The sequence below is a fragment of the Dasypus novemcinctus genome, chromosome 17 (assembly GCF_030445035.2).
Source record: "Dasypus novemcinctus isolate mDasNov1 chromosome 17, mDasNov1.1.hap2, whole genome shotgun sequence".
NCBI lineage: Eukaryota > Metazoa > Chordata > Mammalia > Cingulata > Dasypodidae > Dasypus > Dasypus novemcinctus.
Genome location: NC_080689.1, coordinates 79,889,737 through 79,902,171, shown reverse-complemented (window position 1 = coordinate 79,902,171; position 12,435 = coordinate 79,889,737). Strand labels below are relative to the sequence as shown.

General features: G+C 45.5%; 1 protein-coding gene and 1 pseudogene across 1 annotated transcript in view; one reads left to right on the top strand and one right to left on the bottom strand.

Moving 5' to 3' along the window:
- POLR1A (RNA polymerase I subunit A) overlaps window positions 1-12,435 on the top strand; it is a 66,396-nt gene that overhangs the window by 4,719 nt on the left and 49,242 nt on the right. Inside the window, exons 2-6 of the mRNA XM_058279042.2 lie at window positions 2,565-2,769; window positions 3,536-3,685; window positions 10,593-10,700; window positions 11,466-11,551; window positions 11,657-11,760. Of these exons, the coding sequence (XP_058135025.1) occupies window positions 2,565-2,769; window positions 3,536-3,685; window positions 10,593-10,700; window positions 11,466-11,551; window positions 11,657-11,760 (653 nt within the window). The remainder of the gene's footprint in view (window positions 1-2,564; window positions 2,770-3,535; window positions 3,686-10,592; window positions 10,701-11,465; window positions 11,552-11,656; window positions 11,761-12,435) is intronic.
- Window positions 9,504-9,617, bottom strand: LOC111765895 (U6atac minor spliceosomal RNA; annotated as a pseudogene).

The window sequence follows — 12,435 nt, the reverse complement described above, 5'->3', positions numbered from 1 at the left end:
GTATATTTACACAATGGAATAGCATGCAGCAATAGAAAGATAAATACCGATACTTCCTACAACATGGTTCGACCTTGAAAACACGCTAAGTGAAAGAAGCCAGTTGCAGGAGACCACATATTGTATGAATTCATTTATGTGAAATGTCCAGAATAGGCAAATATCTAGGGACAGAAAATAGATTAGTGGTTGCTTAGGGCTGTGGAGGGATGGGCTGCTGGGGATAGGAAGTGACTGATAATGGGTACAGGACTTACTTTAGGAGAGATGAAAATATTCTAAAATCAGTGGCTATAGTTGCACTCCTGGTTGAATTTACTAAAACCCACTGAACTGTACACTTCAGTTGTTTTTTTTAAGGTTTATTTTATTCTCTCCCCTTTCCTCCCCACCCCTTGTCTGCTCTCATGCACACACAACTCGCTGTGTCTTCTTCTGTGCCTGCTTGCACCTTTGGTGGCACCAGGAAACTGCATCTCTTTTTTGTTATGTCATCTTGCTGCATCAGCTCTCGTGTGTGCAGTGCTATTCCTGGGCAGGCTGTGCTTTTTTCACGTGGGGCAGCTCTCCTTGCAGGGTGCACTCCTTGCACATGGGGCATCCCCACATGGGGGTGCTCCTGCGTGGTTCGGCAGCACTGCGTGTGGGCCAGCTCACCACACGGGCCAGGAGGGCCTGGGGATCAAACCCTGGATCCTCCCTTATAGTAGGCAGATGCTCCATCAGCTGAGCCACGTCCGCTTCCCTGAATTAAATGACTAAATTGTATGATGTGTGAACTACATCTCAACAAAGTTATTAAAATTTGAAAAATATTAAGAGGCAAATTATAAACTAGGAAAAAGGTTTGCCATCATTATATTAGAGGTCTGATATCCTTATACAGAAAAAGCTCATGTAGAACAGTAAGAAACTTTAAGCTTTTAATTAAAAAAATAAAGCAAGGACAAAAGCAGCTTAAAGAAAGAAAAGGAAACCATAATTTAAAAAATTAGTCAGCACAACAATAAGATCACATTTCCCCCCCAAAATCTGGGAAGGTTTTTAAGTGCTAAGTCTCAGTAACAGCTAAAACAGGTAGACACATCTAATGTGACCTACTTTTTCTGGAAAGCAACAACAGACTATCAGGAGCTTCAAAATTGTTTTCACCTTTTGAGTCAGGGATTCCATCCATTCCTTAGATTATATTCTTTGGAAATAATTAGGAGTTTGAATTACCCTATGCAGAAAGCTTTATGTAGAAAGGTATGGTAAGTTTACGTATAATAGAGTTTAGTTAAATGAGTTCTATTAATTGCCATATAGTGAAAGAATTTGCAATTATTAAGAATTATGTTTCTAAAGAATTTATTGTGTCTGAAAAACACTCTGTTAAATGAATATGGACAAAGACAATGCTAGAAATACAGAATGATTCATGTTGTGTTTTTTAGAAATATATTCATGGAAAACATTTGTGAATGTTGGCAGTGGTTTTCTCTAGGTTGTGAGATTTGAATGGTTTGTTTGTCCTTATATTTCCTAAACTGAAAAAAAAGAAAAAAAATTTAAAGCCAGGTTGGCGTGAATGTAGTTTTGTAGATGTATTTAAATGTCCTATGAGAGCCCCCTTAAAGCCAAATATAAAATACTCTGATGAAATTTTTTGCAAAGCAGGTTATATTTCTCAGTGGATATACTTTTTAAATATATTTTTAATTTACTTTTAAAAGATACTTAGATTGCATAAAATGTTACACTAAAAAAATGAGGGATTCTCATATGCCCTACTCCCCATACCTCCCAGTCTTCCCACATTAACAACTTCTTTCATCAGTGAGGTACACTCATTGCAATTGATGAGTATATTTTGGAGCATTGCCACTAAGCATGGATTATAGTTCACACTGTAGTTTACACTCTCTCCCACTCAATTCTGTAGGTTATGGCAGGGTATATAATGGCCTGTATCCATCATTGCAATGTCATTCAGGATAATTCCAAGTCCTGAAAATCTCAATGGATGTTTGTGCGTAACCTTTATTGCATTGAGTATGCCTCTGTGAAGTGGTTTTTGGGTAGCGTTCCCTTTATTGAACTGTATGGCCTTGGAGTTGGGCCTAGTCCAGCTCCTGCTGCCACCACATTCTGGTCTCACCTGATTAAATCAGTGCTCTGAGCCTCAGTCGACTCACCTGACACGTGCTTATAAGACCCAGCTCAGGACTAGGCTGAAAATGCTGTTTGCAAAGCTCGTGGTATGAGTTAGGTGCTTCATCCTTCTTGTAAGCAGTCTACCAGTGTACTCAGAACGAAGTTTGCACTCAGTCTGTCTTTTGCTTTAATAAAGATCTTACCCTGCTTGTGTTCCTCCGCTGACATTTACTGGATGACTCGTGGGCTGGCTCTGCTCTAAGCGCTCAGGGGCAGACACAGATCCCCCTCCTCGGCTCTCATTCTGTCTGAGGTCACAGGCCTTAAATAATTACTTGGCTTCATTTTGTGTATGCCTCAAAGGAAATACCCTAGAAGTTGGTCACCTTAGTTTTTCCTTGGTCTTTTTTTTTCTTTTATCCCCCTAGGAAACTAAGTGTTAAATCCATTACGAACCCTCGGTACGTGGACAGCCTGGGGAATCCCTCGGCGAACGGCCTGTACGACTTGGCACTGGGCCCTGCGGATTCCAAAGAGGTGTGCGCCACCTGCAAGCAGGACTTCAGCAACTGCTCCGGGCACCTGGGCCACATCGAGCTCCCGCTCTCCGTGTACAACCCTCTCCTCTTCGACGTACGTCCTGCCCTGGGTGGCTCTGCACGTGCGGGGCTCGGCTGCTGGGGGGCTGGTGAGGGCTGCCCCTCTCCCCACAAGCGGGGTTTCATGAGGGTACACTCCAGATACTCTTGAGTTAGTTGAAGGCCTTTTAAAGTGGAATCGAGAACCCCCAGGAACCAAGTGTCATCAGTCCTGTGGCCTGCAGCCACCAAACCAAGTCCAGTTTGACTCAGTGGTTCTTTCCACCTGGAGAGAAAGTGTCCAGCTTCATCCCCTGCACCTGTTTCCAGGGTTTCCAGCCCTTCAGAATCAAGACAATGTTTCCGTGGCAGTAGCGGGACCTGGGTGCTCTCGGGGCCGTCTCTGAGCTCCTCCGAGTGGCACAGTACCCTGGAAGGCTGGGCGCTGAGGGAAGAATGCTGCCTGAAGTCCTGCTTGGACACTGTCAGCTTTTTATATCCACTTCCCAGATTGTTTTTTCAGTTACACAAATGACAGTGTGCATGGACATATTTGTCTCTTGGTCACATTAAAGAAATTTTGAGAATTCTCTTAGGTAAGTACTTGGAAGAAAATAAAGGTAGTTCCCTATATCAGACCATTCACCTGAAGTAATTTCCAAATTGCAGTGGATTAAAATGAAATGGTAAGAGAAAATGGGGAGGTTTTTTAAACATACGGGCTGATGTGGAATATGTGAACACTGTGGGCTGATTGGACTACAGAGAAACCAGTCAGGCCTCTTTCTAATCACTACTGCTTTTTCATTCCCTCTCTCCAGAAACTCTACCTGCTGCTCCGGGGCTCCTGCCTGAACTGCCACATGCTGACCTGCCCTCGGGCCGTGGTTCACCTCTTGCTCTGCCAGCTGCGGGTGCTGGAGGTCGGGGCCCTGCAGGCAGTCTACGAGCTGGAGCGCCTCCTCAGCAGGGTAGGTGCTGGGGTGCCTGCCCAGTCAGAAGACCAGCGGGATGGGGTGCGCTGGGCGGTACCAAGAGAGGCCTGGGTCCTTGTTCCTAAGAATTGCCATCACAGTAGTCATCAGCATGCTAGATCTCTTATGATCGGGTACCGGCAACTGGGGGTGAAAACTTGAAGCTGAAAAAGTGAGTGAAGAAATGTCAGTGAAACCACATTGAAATACTTTCTACCATCAGTTTGCCTTTCCCCCCAAACCCAGGATCTAATCAGGGTTCATGCCTTACTTTTGATTATTCCATTGTTGTGGTCTGATGATTTAAGTAGGAGGTACCAGGGATTGAACCCAGACCTCATCATATATGGGAAGCGGGTGCTCAACCACTGAGCTACATCTGCTCCCCTGGTCTCCTTTAATGTAGAACAGTCCTCTGCCTTTTTCTTTTTCATGATACTGACTCTTTTGAAGACTCAAGGCTACTTGTCTTACAGGATTTCTCAGATTTTCGATTTGTCTGATTGTTTCTTCATTAGATTCCGATTTTGGCAAGACTATAACTTAGACCATGTGGGATACTTCGTATTACATCAGATTAGTAGGTACAGGATTCAGATTGGTCCACTATGGGTCATACTGCATTTGATTGCTTACATAAAATGGTGATCACCAGTCTTCTCTAAAGTAAAGAGACTTTTTTTCTCTGTGTAATGAATAATCGCTTCAGGTTTTCTACCGCTATTATAAACTTCTTACTTGAAATTTCATCTTCTGTTTGTTGGTATGTCTATCAAAATGTTACTGATTTAGTATATTGATTCTGTATGAAGCAGTGTGGTAAAATTGTCTTATCAGTTCAAATACTTTATCTGTAGATCCTTCTAGATTTCAACATGCTCATGTCATCTGCGAATAATGGCAGTTTTATTTCTTTCTAATACTTAGACTTTGGTTTTCTTTGGGTACTGGGACCCAGGGATTAAACCCAGGACCTTGTATGTGAGAAGCTGGTGCTCAACTACTGAGCTACATCAGCTCCCCTGAGTAGGCTTTTTGTTTTGTTTTGTTTTGTTTTTAGGAGGTACCGGGGACCAAACCTGGGACCTCCCATTTGGGAAGCAGGTGCTCAGCCGCTTGAGCCACATCCATTCCCTGGTCCTTAGACATTTTCTTTCTCTTCCTTACCTTCTTTTGCTAGCTAAGCTAAGCTTGACACATTACCGAGCTGACGTGGTAGTGAGCATCTTTGTCTTGCTTCTTGTCATATACTTTCCTCCCCCTTCCCCTTCCTGAATAATCCAGTCCCACAGGCTTTAGGTGGGCAGATCAAAGAGGACATTGCACAGAGGCACGGCCTGGAGTGTGGGTTGTCAGCCCAAGCGGGGTGAGGAAGGCATCCGTAGGGAGAGCACCCCAGTGTGGGCATCAGCCCGAGCAGGGGAAGAAGGGCGTCCCTCAAGTTGGGACAGCCAGGCACAGGCCATACGAGGATAAACACCCAACGTGGGGCGCAACAGCCAAGTCAGGTGAGAGCATGCCCTCGTGAGGTGGCCACTGTGGGCCATCAGAGCCCTAATGGGGTGAGGAGGGGGTCCACCACAACAAGGAGGGGTTTGGGGTGGGATGTGAGCTCAAGTCAGGCAAGGGGCCCATGCAGGGGAGTTGGTGGCACAGGTGTTGTAAGTAGGTATATAAAAGGAGGCGGGTTCAGTACGTTCATATGTTAAGGATAACAGCAGCCAGATTTCACACAGAGGAGGGAGTTAAAAATATGTGAAAGAGAAGCCCAGAGTTCATCTTGTGGTGGAATGTGATTGAAAGTGTCAGTGTAAAATACGTATGTGTGTTTGCTCATGTACATTCCCTAGCTCTGCCCCAACATGGTCTTGGAGAAGTGCGAGCAATGAGCATGCCTAGTACTCATATTTTGGCTTCTAAATACCATTCTCCACTCAAAGGGCTCCTTGGAGAAATGGCTGCTCCTAGGGCTGGAGCAGGAAAAAAAGAACGAATGAATGGACTGAAAATTTAAGAAGCAGGCTACTTCAGTAATTTCAAAGCACCCCTCGTAATTCCTTATCGGTCACCAAGGGAGAAAGGAACTTCACAGTGAAGGCAATCATGCTCTGACTCAGTTGGCCAGTATGAGCCTCACCTAATGGGACAGGCTGAAATCACGTGATACCTCCTGGGACGCGGTGGGAAGCGCACAGCATCCCTTCCGTGATCTGATCGTGATATGGAGGGGGATTCCACAGAACTAGCTGTATTCTGCAGGTGTCGTCATCTTCAGAGTTAAAGTCCAAGGAGACTAAAGACGTGAGGCATGCCACAGCTGGCTCTGAACTGGGTGCTTGTGTTACAGAGGACGTTAATCGGGAAAACTGGCGAGACTTGAATGATGTCTGAGGATTAGATGGTTGTAATTTATTAAAGTTCATTTACCATTTTTGATTATCATATTGTGTGGCCATGTTGGAGAGTGTCCTTTCTGCAGAAAATATGTACCAGGGTATTTAAGGGTTGAGTAGACATCAGATTGGCATCTTATGCAAGTGGTTCAGGGAAGAAAAGTTCGTTAGTGCATGCTCGCAATTTTTCTGTAAGTTTAAAGCTGTTTCAAAATAAAAATAAATTATACCAATTATCAGGGAAACTTTTCAACATTTTACCGTTAAGTATTTTGTTTCCTGAACTTTCACAGCTTCCCTTAATGAGAGTAAGGAAGCTCCTTTCTATCCCTGGTTTGCAAAGGTAGATGAATCTTGAATTTTATCAAGTACTTTTTCTGCATCTTTTGAAATTTTCAGGTAGTTTTTCTCCTTTAATCAGGTAATGTGGTGAATTACCTGATTGCTTTTCTAACCTTGGATTCCTGGAATAAACCCTATCTGTTTGTTTTTTTTTAAGATTTATCCTTATTTCTCTCCCCTTCCCCCCCATTGTCTGCTCTCTGTGTCCATTCGCTGTGTGTTTTTCTGCATCCACTTGCATTGTCAGGCGGCACCAAGAAACTGCTCCTCTTCTTTTTTTGTTGTTGTGTCATCTTGCTGCACCAGCTCTCCTATGTGTGGCACCATTCCTGGATAGGCTGTACTTTTTTTCACATGGGGCAGCTCTCCTTGTGGGATGCACTCTTTGTGCGTGGGACACCCCTACACAGGGGCGCCTCTGTGTGGCAGGGCACTCCTTGCGTGCAGCAGCACTGCATGTGGGCCAGCTCACCACACAGGTCAGGAGGCCCTGGGTATTGAACCCTGGACCTTCCATATGATAGGCGGGCAGTCTCTCAGTTGAGCCCCGTCCACTTCCCCTATCTGTTCTTAATGTATATTACCTTTTTAATATGTTCCTGGATTTGACTTGAAAATGTTTGCTTAGGATCTTTGCATCTGTGATGATGAGTGAGATTGGTTTGTAAATTGCCCTTTAGAGTTTGGATATCTGGATTATGCTAGGCTAATAAAATGAGTTAGAGAATTCCTTTCTCTCCCTCACTCTTCAGAATGCTCTAGAAAAGCTTGGGTAGGGAAACGGACTTGACCCAGTGGTTAGGGCATCCGTCTACCACATGGGAGGTCCGCGGTTCAAACCCTGGGCCTCCTTGACCCGCGTGGAGCTGGCCCACATGCAGTGCTGATGGGCGCAAGGAGTGCCCTGCCACGCAGGGGTGTCCCCCGAGTAGGGGAGCCCCACGTGTAAGGAGTGCACCCCGTAAGGAGAGCCGCCCAGCACGAAAGAAAGTGCAGCCTGCCCAGGAACGGCGCCGCCCACACTTCCCGTGCCGCTGACAACAGAAGCGGACAAAGAAACAAGACGCAGCAAATAGACACAGAGAACAGACAACCGGGGGTGGAGGGGTGGGAATTAAATAAATAAATCTTTTAAAAAAACAAAAGCTTGTGTAAGATAAAGTCCCCTGCAGGGCAGCAGCGGTCATTTCTCATCCACACATGTTCCCACAGTCGGCCAGGGCTAGTTGTCCTTGGCTGTCCAAGCTTCCGCTCAAGAGCAAAAGAACGGAATCATGTCACTTGGCGTGGGAGTCACCCCGGCCTTGAAGCCCCAGAGAGGATTCAGTATCTTTTGTAACAGCCTTGGGCACATGTCCAGGGACTCTCAAGGCCGTGCCTAGAGAAGCTCGGAACCCCAGGTTCCCTGCAGGGGTGGCCATAGTGCAGTCGCAGGCATCCAGTCCGGCGCACTCTAACCGATTGGGGTCATTTCTCCCCTCAGCAGTGCCGCCTGCTGAAGAACTGCCATCCCACCCTTATCAGGGTGCTGGAGGAATGGGGCTAGATGGCTAACCCAAAGGGAAATTTGCCAAAAGGAGAAAAGAGAGAGAGGATGTTTTTATACCTTTTACTCAGAGTAAGTTACATTTTTTTAGGAATTTGTCCATTTCACTTAAAGTTTCAAATTTAATTGGCATAAACTTTTGTAAAATGTACACATAAAAATGCAATTAATACTTATAAAGTAATCATCATTTTCAATATCAAGATACTATCCATAATCCAGAAACCACCCCCTTTCCCATCCTTACGTGCTTTTTTTTTTGCTTTTAAAAATTATTGTGGTGATATATTTTTATGTATAGCACATGGTTTCCCATTTTCACCATCTTTAAGTGTATACTTAAGTGCCAATTCATAATGTTGTGTCACCATCACCACCATCATTTTCCAAGACTTTTTGTGACCCCAAACAGAAACTCTGAACCTCTAAGCAAAAACTGCCCGTTCTCTGCTAACCATTCCCTGTTATTGCTGGCCCCTGTAATCTAATCTATGTTCTGTCTCTGTGAATTTGCTTATTCTGGATATTTCTTATAAGTGAAATCAGGGAATGTTTGTTCTTTTGTATCTGGCTTACTGTACTCTGTAATGACTCCAGGGTTCATCATGATGCTGCATGTGTCAGCACTTTACTCCTTTTTACGTTGTATATATACGCCACAATATGTTCATCCATTCCTTTGTTGATGGACACGTGGTTGCTTCCATCTCTTGGCCGTTGAGAGTAATGGTGCTCTGAGCACCAGTGTGCAAGTGTCTGCCCGAGGCCCTGCTGTGGATTCTTCTGGTATGTACCAGGAGTAGGATGGCCAAGTCATATGGTGATAGTGTTTCACTATCCGAAGAACCACCAAGCTGCACCATTTTCCATTCCCGCCAACAGTGCACGAGGGTTCCTGTTTCTCTGCACCCTTGCCAACACTTCCTTTCCATTTTTTAACTATCGGCCATGCTGTGGTGTGCGTGGCATTTCCTTGTGATTTTCATTTGCATTTCCCTGATGACTAATGATTTAAGCATCTCTTCATGGACTTATTGGCCATTTGTATATCTTTGAAAAAAAAGTCTAGGTAAGTCCTTTGCCTATAATTTAATTTTTGATGTTTTTTTTTTTTTTAAATTTTAAAGAAACTTCAGATTACATAAATGTTACATACAAAGTGTAGGGATTTCCATATGCCCTACTCCCTCCCCCTCCCTCACTTGCCCACGTTAACAACATCCTTCATTAATGTGGTACATTTGTTACAAATGATGAGCACATATTGAAGCATTTACACTGTGGATTATTATTTACGTTATAGTTTACACTCTGTCCCGCACAATTTTGTAAGTTATGACAAAATATATAATGGTCTCTATCCGTCATTGCAGCGTCATGCAGGACAATTCCAGTGTCCTGAAAATGCCCGCATGTTACAGCTGTTCTTACTTCTCCCTCCCCTCAGAACCTCTGCCTCCACATCAGTGATAAAAATTTTTCCATTGCTAAAATAACAAGTCTGTAGTAGAATAATACTTTTGTTTATTCCCCAATAAAAAACTGGTTAGATGCCCCGAAGTAGGTGGCAGTGCCTTAGCTGTATGCATGTTAGCACTCCCCATCCTTGTCACGGGGAGTGCCAGCCTTCTCTCCTTTTGTACAACACTAATTCTTGATGATGATGTGCTTATTTTTGAGAGTTTGCTTGTCATGGTACTTTAAAAATTGCTCATAGGACTGATTGCAGGCGTTGGTGATGGTGCCTTCCTCCAGAGGATTTTGATTGCTCTGCCATGTGCTTGGTAGCACTACCCATCAGAACCTTCTTCGTCCAGGCTCAAAGCTTAAGGCTCCCCGGATGGCCTGCCAGCGGGAGTCCAGGCTTCTGGTTCGTGCAGGCGTGGCCCTGTGGGCGCCCAGCTTCCCGTCTGTGGAGGGCTTTGGTGGGAGGGATCCTGCTCGTCGCCTCACCTTGCACTAGCTCTAGTCCTCTGCCTGCCTGGAGGCCTTCAGAATGAACAGTTCCAAGTTGCTGGATTTGAAGAATCCAGGGGCCCTCATGGAATTCTGTCAGAATGTTCCCGAGGGACACAACTGCACCCAGCAGTGCTGTGCTCTCCAAAGCGCAGCAGCCTCGTGTCGAGCAGAGGTCGGCTATCAAACTCTCGGGCCTCATGAGCGTCCTGCTTTCCCCAGTTTAGTCTGTTGTTCCTCGCACTCTCTCCAGCTGTTCAGGGCTTTAAGAAGATATTTAAAATGTTCCGTCACGATTCATTTCACTTCGAGGTTTGGTGCGAATAATTTAACTCATCATTATTGGAAGGCGGGGTATTCTTGAATTGGACTTCTTTTTAAACAAATCAGTTTTATTGATGCATATTAATAAAGCATTCAATTCACCCAAAGTGTACAATCAGTGGTATTTGGTATAATCACATAGTTGTGCGTTAATCTCTCGTATTGAATTTTTAACTGCGTTGTTGCCACAGTTGTGAAAATGCAACACAGCAGCCATGAGATTCCCTTCTCCTCAAACTAAACTCACTATACTCTCCCACCCTTGGCGAGGCTAGCCCAGTGATGCTGCTAATCAAACAAAGCAACTTTACAGCAACAGTATGGTTTTCCTTGTATTTTTCAGTTTCTGGAAGAAAATCCTGATCCTTCTGCCTTCGAGATTCAGGAGGAGTTAGAACAATACACAGCCAAAATCGTCCAGAACAATCTTCTGGGATCCCAGGGGGCGCATGTGAGTCTTCTCTCTCTCATTCCCTCAGCACTCTGCTCTTAGCATCATTGTCACAGCTCCCGCTGCACTGTCATTTGCACAACCTCTGGCCTCCCAAGGTAGACATGGGTTTAAATCCCAGCCATGTCATGCAACACCTGTGAGAGCGCAGGAGAAATCAGGTGGCTGACTTACAGCATCCAGCAAGTTCTGGGTGTGGGGTCCATGTCCTTTTCTTCTCTCTCCACTAAAATCTATTGCCCACAGCACCTGTGGAAGTATTAATGTGCTCGATGGATGGATGAGATAGATAAGCCACTGCTGTACCAGTGTTGAAATCTGGTTCCCCTCACACACGGGATTCATGCCAGAGACTCTGGGTAGGGCCCGGGGGTGATGTTACCAAAGGTGCTTCTTATTTGCTGAGCTGCAGACGTGCCTTCCTCAGACCCCCGAGGCCCACCAGCTTCATCCCGAGAGGTTTAAGTAAAAGTAATTGCGTTTATTGAGTGCTTGCTATATTCCCAACCCCTCATCACGTCCATGGTCATTTTATCTTAGTGACTGCATGAGGTGATTCCCATTTATAAATGGGGAAACTTACGTCGTAAAGAGGTCACTCAGTAAATTGGCAGAACTGGGCTATAGTAGGGTTCTGTAGGAGATTTTGTTAAAATAGAGAGGAGTTAACTGTCGCCGGTTTAAAAAAAAACAACGAAAACTATAAAATGTATACGTGTCAGGTTCTTTTCAAAATGGTGTTTGGGGGTCGACTTTCTTCCGCAGGTGAAAAATGTCTGTGAGAGCAGGAGCAAGCTCATTGCTTACTTCTGGAAAGCACACATGTCTGCCAAGCGATGCCCCCACTGCAAGTGAGTGTCCGGGTCTCACCTTGTCTCCTTCCCCAGGAGAGAAATCCTCGCCAGCTGTTACTAAGTGGGTGTCTCTCTCTCCCCAATCCCAACTGTCCTTTGTAGGACCGGGCGGTCACTTGTCAGAAAGGAGCACAACAGCAAACTCACCGTCACGTACCCCGCCACAGTGCACAGGGGAGGCAACCAGAAGGACACGGAGACGCCGGGTAAGCAGTCGGGGTGGTGGGAGCCACCCCCGCCGCACTCCTCCCACGTGGCCCCTAAGCGACCTTGTCTTCAGCACGTCCTCAGCTGCCGGTGGGCTGAGGGCAGTGGAGGAGCAGGCGGCGTACAGACCTCAGGGGTGGAGGAGCCCTTGCGGTGCTCGGCCACTCGCACGGAAGGATTGACAGTGGGCACCTTGCGTGGCAGTCCACCCCGGCCTGCAAGCCTGCCTTCCTCAGGCAGCTTCCTGAAAGACTTCTGGGCAGGAAGTTGAGAAATTTACCCAGAAAACACAGACATTCTGTAGTAAAACAAGTGTGGATTTATCTTGGAGTAAAATATAAAATGTCAGTGGAATTTTAACAGCAAAAACTATCAACACCTCTGCAGGCCGTTCCCAGCTGCTCACCCAGATCCCTCAGTCCCGAAATTTGAGAGCACTGACACATAACCCAGTTTTTTATCCCCTTTTATACTTGCATGTGCAAGCCTTTTTTTTTTGAATGGGTAAAGATTAAATAAGATTTTGTGCATGAGGTGCTAAGACCAGTGCACACCACATAGTGTGTGCTTTGTAGAGGCTGACTGTTAATCTTTTATTATACAGTGTACACGCCTGTGTGCTTGGCACCTGGCTCTGCTGCTTTGTCTGGGTGGCTTAGAGAGGCTCACTTGTG